We start from the raw sequence: 19509 nt of genomic DNA on the forward strand, positions 1-19509 counted from the left end.
AAGGTTCTTCCTTTCCAGAGTTTTTTTTTTGTTGGCTAGAAAATCAAAAGAGGAGGTTGAGAACTTTCCAGCATAAGAAAAAAACTCTAAAGTAGGCCTTTATTATTATTTTTTGTTTATCCAACTTCTTTTTATCTCAGTTTGCAGAATATATTAGTGAATCACTTGAGATTCCATTTATGTGAAACTAGGGCTCACTCCTAATTTGTGTTGTTTGTCACTCCTGCTATATAGGCCAATGCCAAAAGTGTTAAAATCATAAAATAAGGGATTGCGCGTTTATATCCTCACAGTATCTTGGTATTGCATGTATTTAAAGCAAGGTTGAAAGAAATATCAGTTGACATCATGTCTTTGCTGTATTTCTTTGAAATAAGCTCAAAATAAAGCAGGATTGAAAGAAAAATCCTTCATGAATAGCTGGTATATTCTAGCCAGTTAATAGCTAACCTTGGTCCGGGGGTTCAGGGTGAAGCAGTCAGAATTACAAAACTATAATTGTTTCTTGTGTAAATAAAGATGAATGCTCTCTCCTCCTGTGTGTGTGTGTGTGTGTGTGTGTGTGTGTGTGTGTGTGTGTGTGTGTGAGCTCTTTGGTCAGCTTGGGTTAATTGGAGCAATGTTGCATTAAAAGATGTAGATAAATATAATTGCTCCCTTGGACCTTCTCGGTTGTCGGCTTCCACAAATGACCTTTATTTTCTTTTTATAAACTGCATGTCTTTAAAACAGGGAAAGAAAAGTAAATGGTGTTTCTCCTTTTCTCTCCTCTCTTTAGGAACGCACCAGGTCATTTGACAGCTTCAACATGAACACGCTTGAGAGCTCCCTGATCGACATCATGAGGGCCGAGCAGGACACCCTGAAAGGTGAAGATTTGAATCGAGAACATGAAACACAAAGCAGACGACGAGCAATAACTGTACACCACGGTAACAGCAGAGATGTTGTGCATAAAAGCCAACATAATGCCACAGAACAACATTAATATTTAGATTTAATTCACCGTCGATCCATACACAATATGTCGTTTTAAATGGGAGATTAACGACTAAAGTGGGAAAGTAACTAACGACAATTCGTTAGTTACTTTAGCCGTCCTTCTCTCTGTATATTTTTAGCACACGCGTGATGCACATATGACAGATTTCTGTACATGGCTTGCACACAATATTTATCCAAGGAATGCTTCAACTCACTTACAATTAGTTTCTTCAAAATAATGATTTAGCCTCTGCAATCTATTAAAAGGTGCTCAACAAGATTTCCAGAGTGTTATGGCAACATCTATACTATAATAAAATTAAATTGACCTTAATCATTCATAGAATAACATCACATAAAGATAAGTGTGTGTGTGTGTGTGTGTGTGTGTCATGATTGTATGATTGGCCAAGCATCCGGAAGGAGTGTTACACTTCAAGGTAGAGCTGATAACGGCTCACACACACACACACACACACACACACACACACATTCGCCATTTAACACCAATTCTTAGTTTCACTTCCTCCACAGATCCGATCGACATTGTCTTATTTTTTTATTGTGATCCACAATAATACACCTTTTTTGGTCTTCCTCTTCATTTTCTTCTCACTCGGAGTAAAAAACAAAACAAAAAAGGTTTTCTCACTTTTGAGAAAATTCTCTGCAATGAGTCTGACCTCTTCTTCTCGTGCATTTTGAGACGGAGGCGGAGAGAGAGAGAACACAGGGCTGATGGAAGCTTAGACTTTGTATTAAGAGGGGATTTGTGAGAGAGATGGAAGGACTCCCACTGATCTGAACTGAAGTTGTTGGCCATCATTAGTACCTAATGATCACAGCTGCAGAGCCTCCCATTAAGAACGATAACACTTTTCTAAACACAATGATGTATAGTTGTTTTATGTCCAAAAGAATCTGGCACATTTGTGAAGGACACTAATGCACTTTGCCGTTACCTGTAGTGTGAAGATGTGGTTGTTTATCTATTAATATCAAAGCAGAATTAACATTTTTCTGTAAAGAGTGTGAAAAGGAAATATTTGGGCTTGTTAGCAAACAGTGCTTCTAAACTGATGTAGGCTTTAGGTGTACCTTTGCACCTTTTTTAAAAAAGAGATTACTGGTAGTCCATTTCCTTTCTGGGTCAGTGTAAATCCCTGTGTTCCTGGTCTGTGAAGCTTTCTACTTTATATGGATTTGATGATTACTGTTGGGCATTGCTGTGAATGTGCATACACCCAATTGCCAGTTTAGTTGGTGCACTCAGCTAAAACTAATTCATGCTTCCACAGTCCTGCAATAAATGTTACCTTTTTATAATGTTCAGTTCAGCTGTTTTAAAGGGGGGGTTGATTCAACTGATATATTTGTTTTGGAGGTTGTAGTTTGTGTTGCTATTGAACTGTACACTGTTAGTTATACTGAGGGGGTTTTGCTGTTATTTACAGTAGCCTTATTGATTATAAATGGCAAAACAATACAAATAGGTGCACCTAACTTTAGTATTTTATATATTTATACATAACAAAGTAGGAGCTGCACTTGTACTTGCCAGAAAAGGAGAATCTTCCATTGGAAACTGGACTCTAGCTGACCTGGATTATTGATTAATAGAGACTGGGCAACATCTGTTATTGGCTGAATGGTGTTAGGCAACGTTGGTCAATGGTAACCCAGAAATGGGTTATTGAATGCAGCAGGTAGCCAGTGCTGTTTACTGTTTTAGAGGGCGTAGATGGAGAGTGCTTAGCTAACAAGAAACACCGTCACCAATATTAGCTGTTGGTCGAGAGGGAGTAGTTTTAATAATGATCTTCGTTTGAAAAGGAAACACCTTTTTTTATGTTTTTCAAAGCTTTAGTGGAGCATTACGGATTTGGGTGTAGAGTTGTCCGCCACAGGCTTAACCCTAGAAAACGACTATTTCACAACCATCTTTTGTTTTGGTCATCGCACTTTAATGGGTCGAGTACCAGGAACTGTGTAACTTAGGTTTCTGTACGAGCTTAAACCTCAGTACTAAATATCTCAAAATGCTAGGAACAAGATGTTTTATTCTAGTCTGCATGTACAGTATGTCTGTCTGTCTGATTTTGGAACATTTAAATGTTACTGTGCAGAAAATGAAATATTCCCACATGCTCTACAAAGCAAGGCGCAGCCGTGTAAACAGTTTCACTACCAGAATAACAAGATGAGTGAAAACTCTGAGCTGCAAGACACTTCACTATCACCTCGTATTTATTTCAGCCTCACACCCACTGGGCTCAGCCACATCCAGCTGTGATCTACTGTTCTGCTGTCAAACCTTTATAAATCTTCACGCAGTATTAAGAGAGGAGGACTGGAAGGTTACCTATTAGCAACGTTGTGGTGTCTTAGCTCCAGCCAGGCTGGCACTGATTCCTGCAAATGTTAGATCCAAGAGCTTGGCACCTGAAGACAAAACAAGTGTTCTTGGAAATTGTGAACCCACACGTTTCTGCTTCATTAGGAATCAAACCATGCAGGGTTTTGAAATTACAAAGTATTGTTGACCCCCAACTTCCTATCTTTTGTTGAGGGAAACTTCTCTGGAAATGCTACAGCAAACTCTTTTCAGTTCATTCTACGCTTTGTCCAATACAACGTATCAAACGTGTTTCTCTTTTCTCTCCTCTCATTTGACCTGATCTTTCTTCAGCCATGTGTTCTTATACAGTGTCCCATTCTTTACTTGCTTTCACATGATGCATCACGCCGTATCTCTTCCCATACTCCTTTTTGTATGTATTTTAGCCCTTGGCCTGCTACAAAATAGTGTTCTATTTATTCCTTGTTTACATAATTATAGTCCAGACTTGTACACTGCTGTGCCAAGTGTAGCAGTGACTTTAAGTGACTCCTTTCCTTTTCCCCTCACAGCAAAGTAAAAAAGAAAAACATAATTACAGCACATTTTCTTTGAGCGCTGACTCTTCTCCGGGCCAACTGTCCCTTGCTCCGTCCTGCTCTGTCACATACATACAAGCATGTCCACACAAATATAATAAACACAGACAGCACGCATACACAGGCACATTTAGATGCACATAAGCAGAGCACAACTTTGTCGTTCCTGCAGAACACATTGAACTTGGAGAGCACGACGAAGCAAGGGAAGAGGCGAGATAAAATGTCTACAGTAGAAGTGGCTTTGAATCGCTTCCAGCATTGTCCTGACTGACAGAAAGGATCCCTCTGTTCCGCCACCACACACACGCACACACACGCACGCACGCACACACGCAACAGTGTTGTGTGTTCTTGTGTATGCATGTGCTTAAACTGTTGGTGTACATGTATGCAGCCAGCAGCTTGCAAATGAGGTTCACAGAGCGGGCACACAGAACCCTGCAGACACGCGGGGCTGTGGTGTGCGTACGTGCATGCAAACTTGCTCCTCAGAGACTATTAAAGGCTCTTAAAATCCAATATGACGGGTTGTGCTCAGATGGACTTTGAGTTTGGGTGGCGCACATATATCACAAAGCTAAATTACAGAGGGCTATAAACTATTGAATTCTGGCATGCAGTCTAGAGGAATTGAGTTTGTCTACGCAGTCTGGTTGTGGTTGACACCTCATTTTATTTGATTGAATGAGTAAACTTGTATTTTGAAGCCGATAATGTCCAGACTTTGATGAACGCACTTGAATGTATTGAAGTCAGTCGTAGCCGCTCCCGAAGCCACGCGTTGGTTTCGGTGGTCTAGTTCTGGTTTATGCACCACATCTACTGAGTACTTTGGGGCTGAATAGGCGAGGTGTGGGGGAGGGGCCAGCAGATTTCCATGTGACTGAGGCGTCGGTATGCACCAATCACAGGGCGGTCCGTACCCGTACAACAATGGTCGTACTATTTCAGCTCTTTCATCTCATTATCCCTCTGCAGCAAGCGCGCCTTGCATAACTTTGAAGCTTGTTTGGCATCATAACATGTATTTGTGTGGGTGCGGGTGTGTGTGCAAGACGGGCCTGGCAAATGGCTCAATGTAAAATGTATGATATGAGGCTCAGAGAGAGAGAGAGAGAGAGAGGCACACATAGGGAAATGGAGGTCGATGAGAGGGAGAGAGATGGTTGGTGTCCCACAGATGTAGTCTCTAATGAGATTGATGTAAAAGCAACACTCAGTGTTCTCATATCTGTCATCGCCACAGCCGATTTCTGTATGAGCACTCTTAATGAACTGTCTAAAACGCACTATGTTCAATATGTTCTTCTGTCTTTTTCAAACCCTATCCTATCCCAATGCCCTTTTTTGTTTGGAATATGTTCATGTACATCGAGTGTAGAATTGTTCATATATATTCCCCATCGGCGAAGAAAATCTCTTCACATGCAGCAATAATCAAGAGTATTATCACGGTCACAGCCTTTTGCCAAATTACAAACTGCTTAACTGATAGTGGTGCCATTTCTCCTGAGAGAGAGAGAGAGAGAGAGAGAGAGTGTGTGTGTGTGTGTGTGTGTGTGTGTGTGTGTGATTGTGTGGCTGCCATTTTGTGATTTCTACTTTATCATAGAAATGTTTCTGTTAAAGCTCAAAATGGGCCGACAGATGATAATGGGATATTATCTGTAGGTTATACAGTCATCAAAATAGAAACTCGGGTACTTCCTACTAAAACATATAGATTTTTGTCTAGAATGAATCATAGCTTAAAACATCTGCCTGATATATTCAGTCTTCGTCCATTTGTGAAAAGACAGCAACACTTCTGGATTTCTTTTTTTTAATGATTATTAAAAGATTAAAAGATTTCTTCGTGTTTCACATTTAGTCATTTGTCGGCCCCATCATGTTAAATATATCTGTGTTGTGTCTCCCTGTGCAGGTCGTCTGGGGTTCCCACATCCAGGTGGAGACAACCCTCTGCCCCTCAATGGTACGTACGGTAACCTACACAGGATTTCAAGGGCCCATTAAAATGACATAAATCATTTTAAGGACTTTGTGTGCAAAATACATCATTATTTTTGACGAATTATGTAAAACATGATCAGATATCCTTTTTTTAAAAGATATTTTTGGTGAAATGTCAAGCTGGTATTCATTTCATAAGAAGACATCACGCTTTCAAGGGTGTTGTCCTTGAATCTAAATTAAAATCGGTCATTAATCTTAAGCTATGCGTCGACATGGCAGGCTAAATAAAACGTAAAAAAAAAAGATCATTTTTAGCTCCTGTTCTAATAATATGCTCCCTCAGGTAAATCATGCCACTTTTTCCCAGCTAAGTGGACATGTATAAAGTACGCGCCACACAATTGTAGTGACTTTTTGTGAGATGACCTTGAGTGTTATGTGACTGTGAAGCCTTGTGTGCCCTTGCTTTCCTGGGATTGAATCCAGCCAGAGAGTTCTGCCACTTTGCTTTTGTAAATGTTGACAGGAAATAAAATATACACACTCTCCTCTTTAAAGCAGTTTTTAACCAAAAGCGGTTGTGTTGTCGACCTTTCACCTAGTTACGAGTCTTTTCTTTTCCTTTGACCGTTGATAATGCCTCGTCCCTCAAATAAATAGATGGATGAAGAGGGGAATGAAAGAAGGGATAGAATGACAGTGATGGCCTTAGCGAGGGACCAGCTGTATGCGTGTTAGCTTAGCTCTTAGTACCAAAACATGTTATTTTTACATGCAGCAGCATTTCCCCTGTTGGATGCAAACTAGGGATGATTTATGTGGTACGCCTCTAAGACCTGTAGGCCGCCGTGATGCGCCTGATTTTAGGGGATTTGATGCAAAATGTGAGGCTCTTTAGTAGGAAGATTTACTCAAATACATTCCATCGTTATGGTTCTAGAAAAATACCCCGCAGATTTGAATTTCACTTGATTTCTCGCTACTGTAGTTTCCTCGCATGGTCCTGTTGTACAGCAGAAAAGAATGCCTTCAAACTGTATATAAATAACTGCCTCTCTCCAATGGCTGAATACAATCTGGTAAATCCCTTTGACGTGGCACCGCAGCAGTTTAATATTCAATATAAATTGTGTTGTTGTAGCTTTTGCCTTCTGCTCTTGGGCCAGAATGTAAAACACGAGAGGCCAGTAGTTTCTTCACAAGATCGCAGGGTCACATGGTGAGATCACATGGTCAGGAGCTGTCATCAAGCCCTGAGACAGATGGTGCCAGCGGATAGGCAGGATTCAGAGGCTGCACACCAGCTCTCTCTCTCTCTCTCCCTCCCTCCCTCCTTTTTATAGCACACTGCTCTCTTTCAATCTGCGTTCCTGTTTCTCTCTCCCCTCTCTTTCTATCTATCTCTCTTTCTCTCTCTCTTTGACCTCACCCCCCAGAGTTAATGTCCATCTGGGTTGGAAAGTCCACCGAGGGAGCCGAGGATTATCGCTTGTGTGTTCTGGCTACTTCTTCATCCTCTCCATGTCCATACACTTTTAGATGGGTCTATGCTTCAATCGCTCCAGTGTCCACATTTCTTAATTTGTTTCACTTCAGCTCAGTGCAAAGAAACCTTGTGTCCCAGTGAGCATCTTCTTGTGTACACGTATGACCGTGAATGGCATTGTGGGCTGATGGGACTTGTGGCAGGAAAAGGAATTTGATTTCTGCAACGTAATCTTTTTCTTTTTATAGCTATTATGACTTCAGGGTGTATTCATACCATCTCAACAGAACTATTCAAATGTTAATAAACATCAGGACAGAGGCAGATAGCCGTGCAGGTATGTCACCTCTCCCCTCGGTGCCACTGCTTGCCTGCTTTGGCCGCAGGGCTGCTGTTGTGTTTACCTTGAAAAGAGGTTTGCAACGGTAACCGCTCTCTAGAAGCATCTGAAGTGTGACTGTTGGAAGGGAAATCACATATTGTGAAATGGCTGGCCATACCCAGAAACATTTGATGGTAACGGCTGTTATTACTTCTCGCCACACTAGTGCTTCCTCTGCTCTAGCAACAGACTCTAACAAAACCACTGCCACTGTGAACACTTGTATATTATACACTGTCTTTTTAAAAAATGTTATATTGGACTTGGTGTGCTCCACCTTGTAGCTATTAGAGGCAGGTAATGTGTGTGCGGTTGACTAGTTTTTATGACCTAGTGGATTTTTCAACAAACATTTTTGAGTTTGTTAAACAAATTAATTACATTTTTGAAGTGGACGAGCAGTTTTTAGGAAGTGAGTCGGAGCCGGACATGTATTCACTGCTGTGTTTTTATCGGGACACAATCTTGTTCAATTCTAATGCAGATATTAGTTTACTAGACTATTTTATCACTGTCCCTGATTACTGATGGTGTGCCTCAAGGTGCAGTCCTTTCTTCTTTCACTTTTTATATGATTCTTGGTCATAACTATAAGACCGAAAGTCTCCACTGTAACGCAACATAATACACCGTTGTACTTTTCCATATGTAAAGATAAAATGATTGTGTTACCTCAAGCTACAAGTCATTATCTTGCAGACCTTTCAAAATATAGAACTGTACTTCGCTTTATATTCAAGTGTTGATAAAGTGGTGAGGTGACAGTTCCACAGGCTAATTATCATTCGCAGCTGATGAATAGAGTAGCGGGCGGGGAGGGTGGACAGACGATGGAACATCCCTCCATTGTCATGAAGCACCTGGCACTTTTATTGGTACAGTGTATTATGTATATTTTATACTCACCATCTTATTTGATTTGTCCTTATTCCACATGCAGCCAGGAATTATAGCAGGAGACGAGGTAAAATATATTTATGGGTATATTATGTCACTTTTTCCAGCTCAAATCCAGCTCTCTAAGTCTCAATATATTGACTGACTTTGTGATGTGAAGTCGTGCTGCTATGATTTTATTCGTTAGTGTGTCGGTTGATAAATGAATGCCCGTTTAATAAAAAGTTTTTTGAATGACTCTGCCCTTTTTGTATCCGTACAGTGAAGTGACATGTTTGACTGCATGATTGTCTTCAGTGTCGAGCCTTGCCACAAGCTTGTGAAGTGATCTTATTCATCTTTCATCCTTTTTTAGTGTGCGTTTCTCTCATTATGCTTGATGCTGCTTGCTTTTTTTTCTTCTTCTTCTCATTTTCACACACATTTTTGCAAGATTTGTTGAGTCAGACAATAGTTGTTGTTGTCACATTCAGCTGATAGTTAACAAGGCGGAGAGACGCACAAAGAGTAGCATGCGATTTATACACACACTGCAACAGAAGCACAGACACATGGCCAGGCACATGGCCGGACACACACACACACACACACACACTCTTACACACATCCTCGCTCACACAGAGCACATACTGTAAGCCGAGGCTAACTCCGTTGCATAAATCTTTATAAAGCAGCTCAGGGCAGGTTGTATAGGAGCAGGAATAGGCCGGGGAGGGCTTAGTCTCTACAACACATACGCAAACACTTGCACAAACATGCACAGTCCATTGTGAAAGTATTTCGACTTGCTCACTGAGAGGGACTGCTGTGTTCGTGTTAGACGCAACCTGCATGCATGTTAAGTCCTTCATAGACATTACAGCTGCTGGACATTTACTCATAAGCACTTTACTTTTTTTTGGTTGTGACCGGTTAAGACTTTAAAATAGTTTTTAGTTAAACAAGAAGCCCCTTCTAACTTTGTGTGTGTGCTGTATGTCAACCTTCACTTCCACTTTTCCTTGTCATAATAGTAGCCTGAGGTGTTGAACATATTTGCAGATGTTACAGGTCTAGAATAAGAACATTTCACACTCACTAGAGGTGTACAAATAAAGTCACACAGTGCCCAAGGAGATAGAAATATGTTGTAAAGCATCATTAGCCTTGCATGTTACAAGTGATGTCGGATCAAGACTAGAATAAATCCTTTGCTTCTTCCCCTTTCGCCCAGCGAGAGGTGGATCATTCAATGCTGTGAAAAGTGAATGAAAGGTTTTGTCATCACTTCCCTAGTGTTGTAACCATGACAACGACAACTCACAAATTAAACTTTTCCTCCTCCTCCTCCTCCTCCTCCTCCTCTTCTCTCTCTCTCTCTCTCTCTTTCTCTCTCAGGCCACTCCTCTCTCTTCCCCATGGAGGATGGTTTCCCTGATGATGAGCGCAGCGATCAGGGTCTCGCAGGCCTGGGCTCTCCACACTGCTTCCCACACCAGAACGGAGAGCGTGTTGAACGCTACTCACGCAAGGTCTTTGTGGGAGGACTGCCCCCGGACATAGATGAAGGTAAAGATGAAGTATTATGGCATTTTTGGTTATGATTGGAACTCAGAAGTTGGGAACTTGAGGGCGAAGTATACCATAAGACACAATCAGACACACACACACACACACACACACACACACACACACACACACACACACACACACACACACACACACACACACCTTCCTGTACAATGAGTTTAAGTGAAATCTGAGGCATTTGATTAGAATCTTTTAGGTAATTGGCTAATCTTCCAAGAGAAAACATTTCTGAAAAGAATAATTCATGCACATTTCAACACATTTTATATACATACATGCAACCTACATACATTGACACGTATACTTCATCTACACTCGCTCCCATACTGCACCAATACTCCACAAACCTGACGATGCGATGCAGCAGTGTGATGATAACTACATTCGAATCTTGCATTCCACAAATCTGCCGTACTATGCTTAAGGGAGTGATGCTACTGTATTCCATAATTTAACAGTATGAAAATGAAAGTCTGTGCTCCCATTTCAGTTTTTAGATGCGACCAGCAGCTCTATAGCTCGCTCTGTTGGTCAGACCACAAAAATCTCCCCACCCTTTGGTGACCACAGTGTGTGTGTGTGTGTGTGTGTGTGTGGTAGCAGCAATTGTGAATTTGCGTTTGTTGGTACGACATAATGATCTCTTATTCTTCTGTTACATAACTCGATGTTTACCACGTACCAACAACAGTTTGTCTAACTGGCTTTTTAAATGATGTATTTTTGAAAATGAGTGCAAGAGAATGTTGTCTCACATGGTTTACTCGTGTGGGCAATCCCATTATAATATGTGGTTCACTCACTCCCTTTTCATATGTCCCTGAGCTGCAGCGCCGCACATTGCACAGCAATAATACATGTGAAATTAGACAATAACATATTACCATAACAAGGTCTTTAGATAAAGATTTTTTTTTGCAATTTATCAAACCATTCCTGCCATTTTTCATCACTCTTTTAGAAAGACGGGCAGGACTTTCTCTGGTTTTCTTTTAAAAAAATAACCTGCAAATAGTCAACGAGCGTTCCGTTTGCTTCTTCTCAGATGAGATAACAGCCAGTTTCCGGCGTTTTGGACACCTGTTTGTGGACTGGCCTCACAAAGCGGAGAGCAAATCCTATTTTCCACCCAAAGGTTTGTTTAATTATTCATTCTGTGCTGATTTTGTCTCGCAATTGTTTAGTGTTTTGTAGCCGCAATACATTTTTGACATTTATCAGTACCAATTTCAGTTATTGCTTCTGTGTCTTTGTGTTCCTGCGTTAGAAAGAGACGGATATGTATTTTTGGTTACCGATTTTAGTATTTTTCAGTCCAGCCTTGCGCCTGTGTACTACCACTATTCATATGTGAGCATCTGCGTAGTCGGATTTTGTCTTTAGACTATTATCTGAAGCATTTTGTAGCCTTGTGTGGACTGTTTGTCTGTCTCTGTCTGTTTGTTTGTAAAAGCTTATGCCTTCCTGCTGTGAATGCAGAATGTCGTGTTCAGTCACAGTAATCATTGCGCTAAATTCCAACATGACTCTTTGTCAATAAATCGTGTTCCCGGCAGCATGAATAACCCTGCTGTACTTTGTGCAGGCTACGCCTTCCTGCTGTTCCAGGATGAGAGCTCAGTGCAGGCTTTGATCGACGCCTGCATCGAAGAGGACGGCAAGCTGTACCTCTGTGTGTCCAGCCCCACCATCAAAGACAAGCCGGTCAGTGGGAACACACACACACACACACACACACACACACACACACACACACACACACACACACACACACACACACACACAGACTAGACTTTACAATCAGCTCGTGCTAAACTGCGCTTAGTGGTGAAACCTGTTGGTTTTGTGTGTGACAGGTCCAGATCCGCCCGTGGAACTTGAATGACAGCGATTTTGTGATGGATGGATCTCAGCCTCTGGACCCGAGGAAAACCATCTTTGTGGGAGGTGTCCCTCGTCCGCTCCGTGCAGGTATTCATTTGTTATGAGACTCTTTCCCCCCCAGGTGAAACAACAACACTCTTGAATGTATGTATTGTGCAACCTGTATACATAATACATACTTCCCATGTGTTTGTTATTGTCTCATTCCCATATCTTCCGTCATTTATCAAAGGCCTTTAATACATGTTAAAGATGTCACCCATCGCTGCATTTTATCCTTTTCATCATATGTTTATACTGTAAATCACAAATAAGCAACACTAAGCAGCCATCTTTAATTTCTCCGTCCTGTAAGACACTCAGTGTGATCAGCTTGTGTTCATAATAAACATACGACCTGCTAGAGGGTAGAGCTAAAATAGCCACTGTGCCGCTGAGATCGACTTTGACCTACGCTGGTCCTGTCAGAAAGTACCCGCCGTGGTGCGCTGTGCTGTGCAGAATATTAAATTCCTTTTTAGTTTTTATCCTGATATCAATGTTATGTGCACTGTGTGTCCATGTTTTCTGCACCACTGGTAGCTGTGTTCTCGACTCGTGCGCTGCAGTTGAGGTCACGAGGCCCTGTGGTGCATCAAAATGCTTTATGACCCCGTCTAATACTTGGGTTTAAATTTACATCTATAAAATCTACATATAAAAAAACAACAACTGCCTTTTGACTTTTTATTTTTATGTTTACATGTTAACAAGTAAAGCTGCCTTGTTAATTCGCAAGGTTATCCCCCCCACATTTGCATATTTGTTAACGGCTGTTGCGAGAAACCCAATAAAAACTGTAAATAAACTTGTCGGGGATTTATTGCAGCCATTTTAGCAGCTGACACCGCTCTCTTATCTGCCCCGTCAAACGCTTCTGAACTTTAATCCATCTGTGTTGACTGCTTTAAGCTCTCAGATCAACAGACCACATCAACTTGGTGTGTGTGTGTGTGTGTGTGTGTGTGCATTGTCGCTGGATTTTGCCAGGGTGTTAGTCATTGTGTTCATGTTTTTTGTTTCTGTGCATCAAACTTTTGTTTTTGTGAATATTAAATGTGTCTTTTTTTTCCCTCCCCCTTGCAGTGGAGCTGGCTATGATCATGGACCGCCTGTATGGCGGGGTTTGTTACGCTGGCATCGACACAGATCCTGAGCTGAAGTACCCCAAGGGAGCAGGGCGGGTCGCCTTCTCTAATCAGCAGAGCTACATTGCTGCTATCAGCGCTCGCTTTGTACAGCTGCAGCACGGAGAAATCGACAAACGGGTGAGTGGAAAGAAAAGAGAGCTCAGTGTTTTTTCATTTCCCCTCTCCGGTCCCCTTCTTTCTTCATTTGTCTCCCCCACACCTCACTTCCTGTTCTGTTTCTCTCAAACTCTCCTCGCCGTTGCCCCCTTTTCTTTGAATGAGAGAGAAAGTCTGACTACATGTTGTTTAGGTGTGAAAGAATGCAGCACGATATTCAGAATGTGTTCGCTTCTGGGTGGAGAATGTGTATTAGGAAGCGCATTATAGAAAATCAGTGCAAGTAGCAACACTCGAAGATATAAGAAGAGATCTTCTCACAGAGTCAAAACGTCTACAAATAAGCACAGAACAAGTCCCTTACTTCTGCAGAACAGTTTACTGAAGGTCACTTACACAGCCTGCAGTTGAGTGATGCGTTTACACTTTCGAGCTAAGGCTATCAATGACTTCCCCACTTTTGTCAGCAGTCAAGGAATCATAGTAACGCAGCCTACAGGGGCCTGTGACTCATATTAGTCACATTTAGAACAATAGAGGGGAATGAACAAGATAATATGAGCAGAAATCCAACAGAAGAGGAAACATCGTGATATGGAATACTGGAATAACAGTACGCTGCTTTCTCATTTGCATGATTGCTGTACAAATCTTGTAGATGGAGTGTCTCAGTGACATTCACTAGCTAATGGCACAATCCGTCACCACTGAGCAGATGGAAAAGCAAGTGAATAGTGAACAGTATGGAGAGGGAGTTTGAAATCCACAAATATCAACGTTTGGAGCTTGTCGCATGCGATCCTTCATGGAACGGCTCGCTGTGGCCGTTCCTTCTTGTTCCATTACTCCCTGCAGTATTTAAAACGAGCTTAATATGCGGACTCTGAAGGCTACCATTTAGAGAAGGTAAACACATGAGCTACTTTGGCTATTGCTGAAAGAAACGCAAGGCTATAAATGGTTTCTCAGAAAGATACCAATTTTTTTCCAGATGCATTGTCTTCCCTCCAGGTGCCATCTGTTTCATTCCCTGGGAGCTTTCTGAAGAACATCTGGCAGAGACGTGATTTACAAAGGAACAGTGTATGCCCACACAAAAAGACGGTAAAGGAAATGACATCGCTAAATTCAAATGATTCCCACCTCTGATTGCAGGTGGAAGTGAAGCCATACGTGCTGGATGACCAGCTGTGCGATGAGTGCCAGGGAACTCGCTGCGGCGGGAAGTTTGCACCGTTCTTCTGCGCCAACGTCACCTGTCTGCAGTACTACTGCGAGTACTGCTGGGCGGCCATCCACTCGCGCGCCGGACGGGAGTTTCACAAACCCCTGGTGAAGGAAGGAGGCGACCGACCCCGTCACATCTCCTTCCGCTGGAACTGAGCGGACGACAGACAGGGAGAGGCAACAGGGGAGCAGGAGGGCAGGTAGTGCAGGAGTCGCAAATCATTGTACAAATAAATGCACTTTTCTGTTGCTGGTTCCTTTTCGCTCTAATTTCACTGAACCTTTTATTCTCTTTTTTTTTTTTTTTTTTTTAAGTTAATATATATCTATATTTTGAAGATAGAAAAGAAAAACTGGAATTATATCCAAATATGTCCAGCAAGGAAAAAAGATGTGTAACATAATTTTATTTATGCGTTTGATTTTTTGAAATATTTTTATTAGTTCTCAAAAAAAAACTACATATATAGGAAAGTTTGAAGTGTGATATGGTACTCTGCTATTCAATTGGCATGTTTTTTTTTTCTAAACAATGTATTCGATTTTTTTTTTTAATTGAGTCCCCAAAACAATACACTTAATTTGACATTTGATTGACTTCTTTTGTAGCAGAGCTATTGCTTTTTATTTTGTACCAAGTCTCCAGAGCAAATGCTGTTGAAACAGCGTTATCATTGGCTATTTATTTCTGAGAGTTGTGATTTAAGTTCTCTGTTGTTGATACAAGAGGCTCCAGAGCAAATGTGAATTGAAAAAAGGTGTTGCTAAAGAAGAGTGCACTTATTTCCAATTTGAAAGAGTGCAGATACAGTATATAAGACCCTTAGTAGTCAACCAAAGCTGAATCTTGAATTAACTTTGACGAAACCGAGAGGGCCCGCTTGCAGAACGAAATGGATTCTTTTCCCTCCCATATCAAAATGTTTGAACCTCTCTCTCTTTTTTTTTATGATTTCCAACTTCACACGAATATTTTGATGTTACTTGAAAATCGCGACGAAAATTCTAGCAACACATATTTGGGTTTTGATCTCCATTTTGACATGCAAAAACTAATACCTCAAACTCAGCTGCTAATGTGCCGAATACAGTTTAAAAAGCAAGGAAAAAAAAAAAAAAAGCAAGAAAGAAAACATTATCACCCGCTCGTGTTCTCCTTTCCTTAGAACTATAATCAAAGGGAAGTGATGCAACAGGCAGAGTGTGATGTGACTGGCACAGTTTTTGTACTCACTTGCTTCATCACCTCCTTATTTTTGTAATCAAAGCCAGGGTTGTGCTAGGGACAGAGCAGAGCATCGTGCAGTGTATTAGGGGAATGTATGGCGTGGGGAGGCAACAGGAGAGACAAGACAGGCTTAGAGGCAGATAAGTCCAGCCCCGCTCCCCCTCCTTGTGTCTGCCTGCGGCCTCTGCTGCTAGCAGCTAACAGAGGGTGGGGCCTTGTTCATGGATCAAAACCTGCCCTCTGTGTCTGTACACAGCGGGGCTTTGGATCCAGATCTTTCAGGACTGAGGTTAAGGTAACTCCTCGAGAAGAAGGCTGGTCGAGCGGCCGCCTTTTTATTGCAGTTTCTACGGGGGCTACCACCGAACGGGGGAAATGCCTGTCCCTTAGTTTTTATTTTTATTTTTATTTTTGCATTTGTGCAGTTCTCCCAAGTCTTTAATGAAGAAGTTCTACTTTGCATCTGAGAGTCAGCTACATTCAATGAAAGAAGCAATTAAAGGTTTATCTGATTTCCCAATCGTCAGCACACGTTTGAGTCATGGAGGGATCTGCCCTTTCGGCGAACCCTCTATCCTTTCTCCTGCCAAGCTAATCCAACTCAGCATCCAGTGTTTTTGAAGCATAAATGAAGATAGTCTCTGCAGTGTGCTCTACTACTACACACTTGTGACCCACATGCAGTTTGCTCTTGATAACAGTCGGTTGTACCCAGTGGCTTTTGGGAACCAAAGATGGCTGTGCAGTAGTGGGTCATACTGTAGCTCATTTCTTATTTAGGTTTTTATTCTTATTTACTTTTTTGCATTTCTTCTAGGACGTTTTTTTTCATATATATTTTTTAAATTCTGTCACTTCTACCCAGTTTTGCTTAACTGTCAAGCCCAGCAAACCAAAGATTGGCCTTGAACATAATATATTTATATATATATATTTGACAGTGCAGTCAAAACCCATTAGAACACCAGTGGAAAAACAACAGGGCTTGCAGACACACACACACACACACACACACACACACACACACAAGGCCTCACACTCTCCGTAGCTCAAAATGGAGGCGCACGCTGGTAGGCACTAGTTCTTTTTATCTCAAATAGGTCTGCGGAAAGTTTAACATTAAGTGCACATTCACACAGCAAAAGTAAAACTAATCCTCACATTTGTTTGACGTTTGAAGTCACTCAGTAAACCTACTAGCCGAGCATTTAAATGTCAGGGAGTTAGTACAGAAACTTGATTTATACACACTGGTGAGAAACCTATCCTCATATGGGCGTGGTGTCGTTGCACCAGTTTTGCACCCTGTTCATTAGTTTCATGGGTGTGGTGGGTGAGCATTTTAGAAGTTAAAACACTTTGTGAAGAATTTGCTGTTAAATGAGATGAAAAAAAAAGAAGATTATTTTATACATGGCCTGCTGATTTTTGGTACAGTGTTTTCTAGCTAAATTATTTTGTCATGCACATATAAACATTTATTATGCACTACTTTTCTAAATATTTTTTCTTTTTCCAACAGTCATTTTAGGCACATTTTTCACAAATGGGGAAACTCCTTTTTGCAATACCTCAATTTTTCACATTGTGAAAGGTAGCTTTTGTACTTTTGTTACTGAGAGATCTGCATATATGGAAATGTTAATTTTAAGAAAAAAAAGTTGAGTGATTTCAATATATATTATTTTCAATTATGCTTTTTATACATTTCAGTGCTGAGGAAACTTTACAACTAAGTGCGCACTTGTGTTGATGCGACTTCAGATCTGCAGAGGAGAGACCAAAGTGCATTGCTCTCTTGGTCTAAGCTTTTCGTACACTAGATGTTTCCAGTCCATCTGGTCAATAACAGCATGGCGAGAATAAAAAAAACAAAAAAACAAGTTGTAATTTGAAATTGATGTTAATGTCTCTAAACATGGCTATACTAGTTGGAAAATGGTAACTTCTGTCTTGGTTTCCTCTCCATAGATGGAGTATAACTTATTATAAGGAGAATGCAAAATTTGGTTCAGGCTTAACGCTGAATCGCGTATCACAAGAATGGATGTTTGGTGTTTAGATATTTTAATATTTCAAAAAAATATATATATATTCTTGAACTTGCCAACTAGCACCTATTGTAATCCTTAGCATGCATGACAAAAAAAAAAAGAGAAAATGACAAGTACATGAATTAGCTATTAAAATTAATTGTTGTGGTGTGCACCAAATGTTTCTCAACTATTAAGTTGTTAAGGACACCCCAAACCCACTCACCTCACCCCCCCCCCCCCCCCCCCCCCCCTCACCTCTCCCCTCTCTCCCCTCCCCACGTGTTGGTCTCCTCGCTTCCCCATTCGCAGACCTCTGCAGGATGCACATGACAGAGAGATTAGACGAGAAACAAGACAGAAACTTAACTTCAAAACGATTTGGCAGTGCAGGACTTTGAACATCCTTATAGAACACTGTTTTAAAAAGACTTGAGAACTCATCCCCGCTGTCTGTCGAGGTGATCTTATATAGACCTATCTGGAGGAAGGGGAGCTTAAAGACTTGAATGTGGTAAATGTTGCAAGTTAACTTCAAGTTGTTATGTGCAATACTTCTTTTGAACCTTTTTCCAGATAAAGACTCTTTGCAATGTAATTCTTTAATGCCATTTTTAATTGCAGACATTTAATTAAAGAAGATGTTAATATGTTTTTCACAGTCATTTTCTACTGTTATTGTAATCCTTTTCATGCTGGTGTTTGTAAAAAAGAAAAGAAATCAAACTATTTGTACTAATATAAATAATTGAAGTTATTTTTAAAACATTAAAGGTTTTGTGCTCATTTGCTTATTTTGTTTATTTTAAGCTACTGTGATTGATTGCATTGTAATTATTAGGTCAACAATGTATTTAGCTGTTTATTGGTATATTTTTAATTGGAATGTATAATTGATTTTTATAATTTTGATCAGATTTTTGTTATATTTTTGAGGTGAAGCTTTTAATATGTTAAAGTGTCTAGTTTTTACTAATTGCTATATTGTGCTCCACAATATATGGTTCACATTTTCTGAAGGAAAATAAATATTTAAATATTTGTCTGTTAATGATGTTACTTAATGGCAAGATTTCAATAGTTTTTAACTGTGTATGGGAAGGTTGTTGTATTTATTAATAGCATTTTTTACTTAAGATATCACCTTAATTTTTATTGTCATTTCACTTTATAAGTTCCTATTTTTGTATTTTCCTTTCTAATTAAGTTATGTAATACGGATATGTCCATATTTCTAGGAGTTGGTCTGTAGAAGTGCTAGTGAAACGAAAAAGAAAAATCTAATGTTATTTAATTGTTTGCAGCCAACTATTTATAACAGTATGCATAATTTTTAAATATTTGTAATGTGAAATGTTGAATGAAATAAATCTTAACTGTGATGATAATATGTGCTTGGTGTGATTATTTATGTTACGACTTGTTGGACAGTCAGTCTGCTGCTTGATAATGTTACGCCCGGGTGTTTAACTACCTCGCTAAAATGTAACCAATAACTACAAATGGCTCTTTGTGTCGTGTAGCCTTGATGGTGATGCACGACGCACATGCTGACCACAAAGCAGTGTTTGTCTCCTTCATGACACACTTTGACTTCTTTATGACGTACTATTGCTTTTCTTTTTTTCATATACGAA

The 19509-nt window shown here is 40.5% G+C and overlaps 1 protein-coding gene across 2 annotated transcripts; it reads left to right on the top strand.

The window, feature by feature from the left end:
* The first annotated feature begins 764 nt into the window (after window positions 1–764).
* Window positions 765–19260, top strand: cpeb4b (cytoplasmic polyadenylation element binding protein 4b). 2 transcript variants are annotated; one of them, XM_029447800.1, is made up of 9 exons: window positions 765–869; window positions 5849–5899; window positions 8689–8712; window positions 10023–10193; window positions 11260–11349; window positions 11800–11918; window positions 12071–12185; window positions 13224–13405; window positions 14540–19260. In XM_029447800.1, the coding sequence occupies exons 1-9, from the start codon at window positions 809–811 to the stop codon at window positions 14765–14767; spliced, it is 1041 nt and encodes a 346-aa protein (XP_029303660.1). In that variant the 5' UTR covers window positions 765–808; the 3' UTR covers window positions 14768–19260. The 2 variants fall into 2 exon arrangements, with proteins under 2 accessions (XP_029303660.1, XP_029303661.1); XM_029447801.1 differs by lacking the exon at window positions 8689–8712.
* Window positions 19261–19509: the final 249 nt, after the last annotated feature.

This window comes from Cottoperca gobio, chromosome 14 (assembly GCF_900634415.1).
Source record: "Cottoperca gobio chromosome 14, fCotGob3.1, whole genome shotgun sequence".
In the NCBI taxonomy this organism is placed as follows: domain Eukaryota; kingdom Metazoa; phylum Chordata; class Actinopteri; order Perciformes; family Bovichtidae; genus Cottoperca; species Cottoperca gobio.

Excerpts from the sequence above, each read along its gene's own strand:
- cpeb4b (XM_029447800.1), top strand. The coding sequence starts at position 809 with ATGAACACGCTTGAGAGCTCCCTGATCGACATCATGAGGGCCGAGCAG. Across the intron at positions 8,713-10,022 it reads GAATTATAGCAGGAGACGAG|GCCACTCCTCTCTCTTCCCC; the intron begins GTAAAATATATT and ends TTTCTCTCTCAG. Across the intron at positions 12,186-13,223 it reads CCCTCGTCCGCTCCGTGCAG|TGGAGCTGGCTATGATCATG; the intron begins GTATTCATTTGT and ends TCCCCCTTGCAG.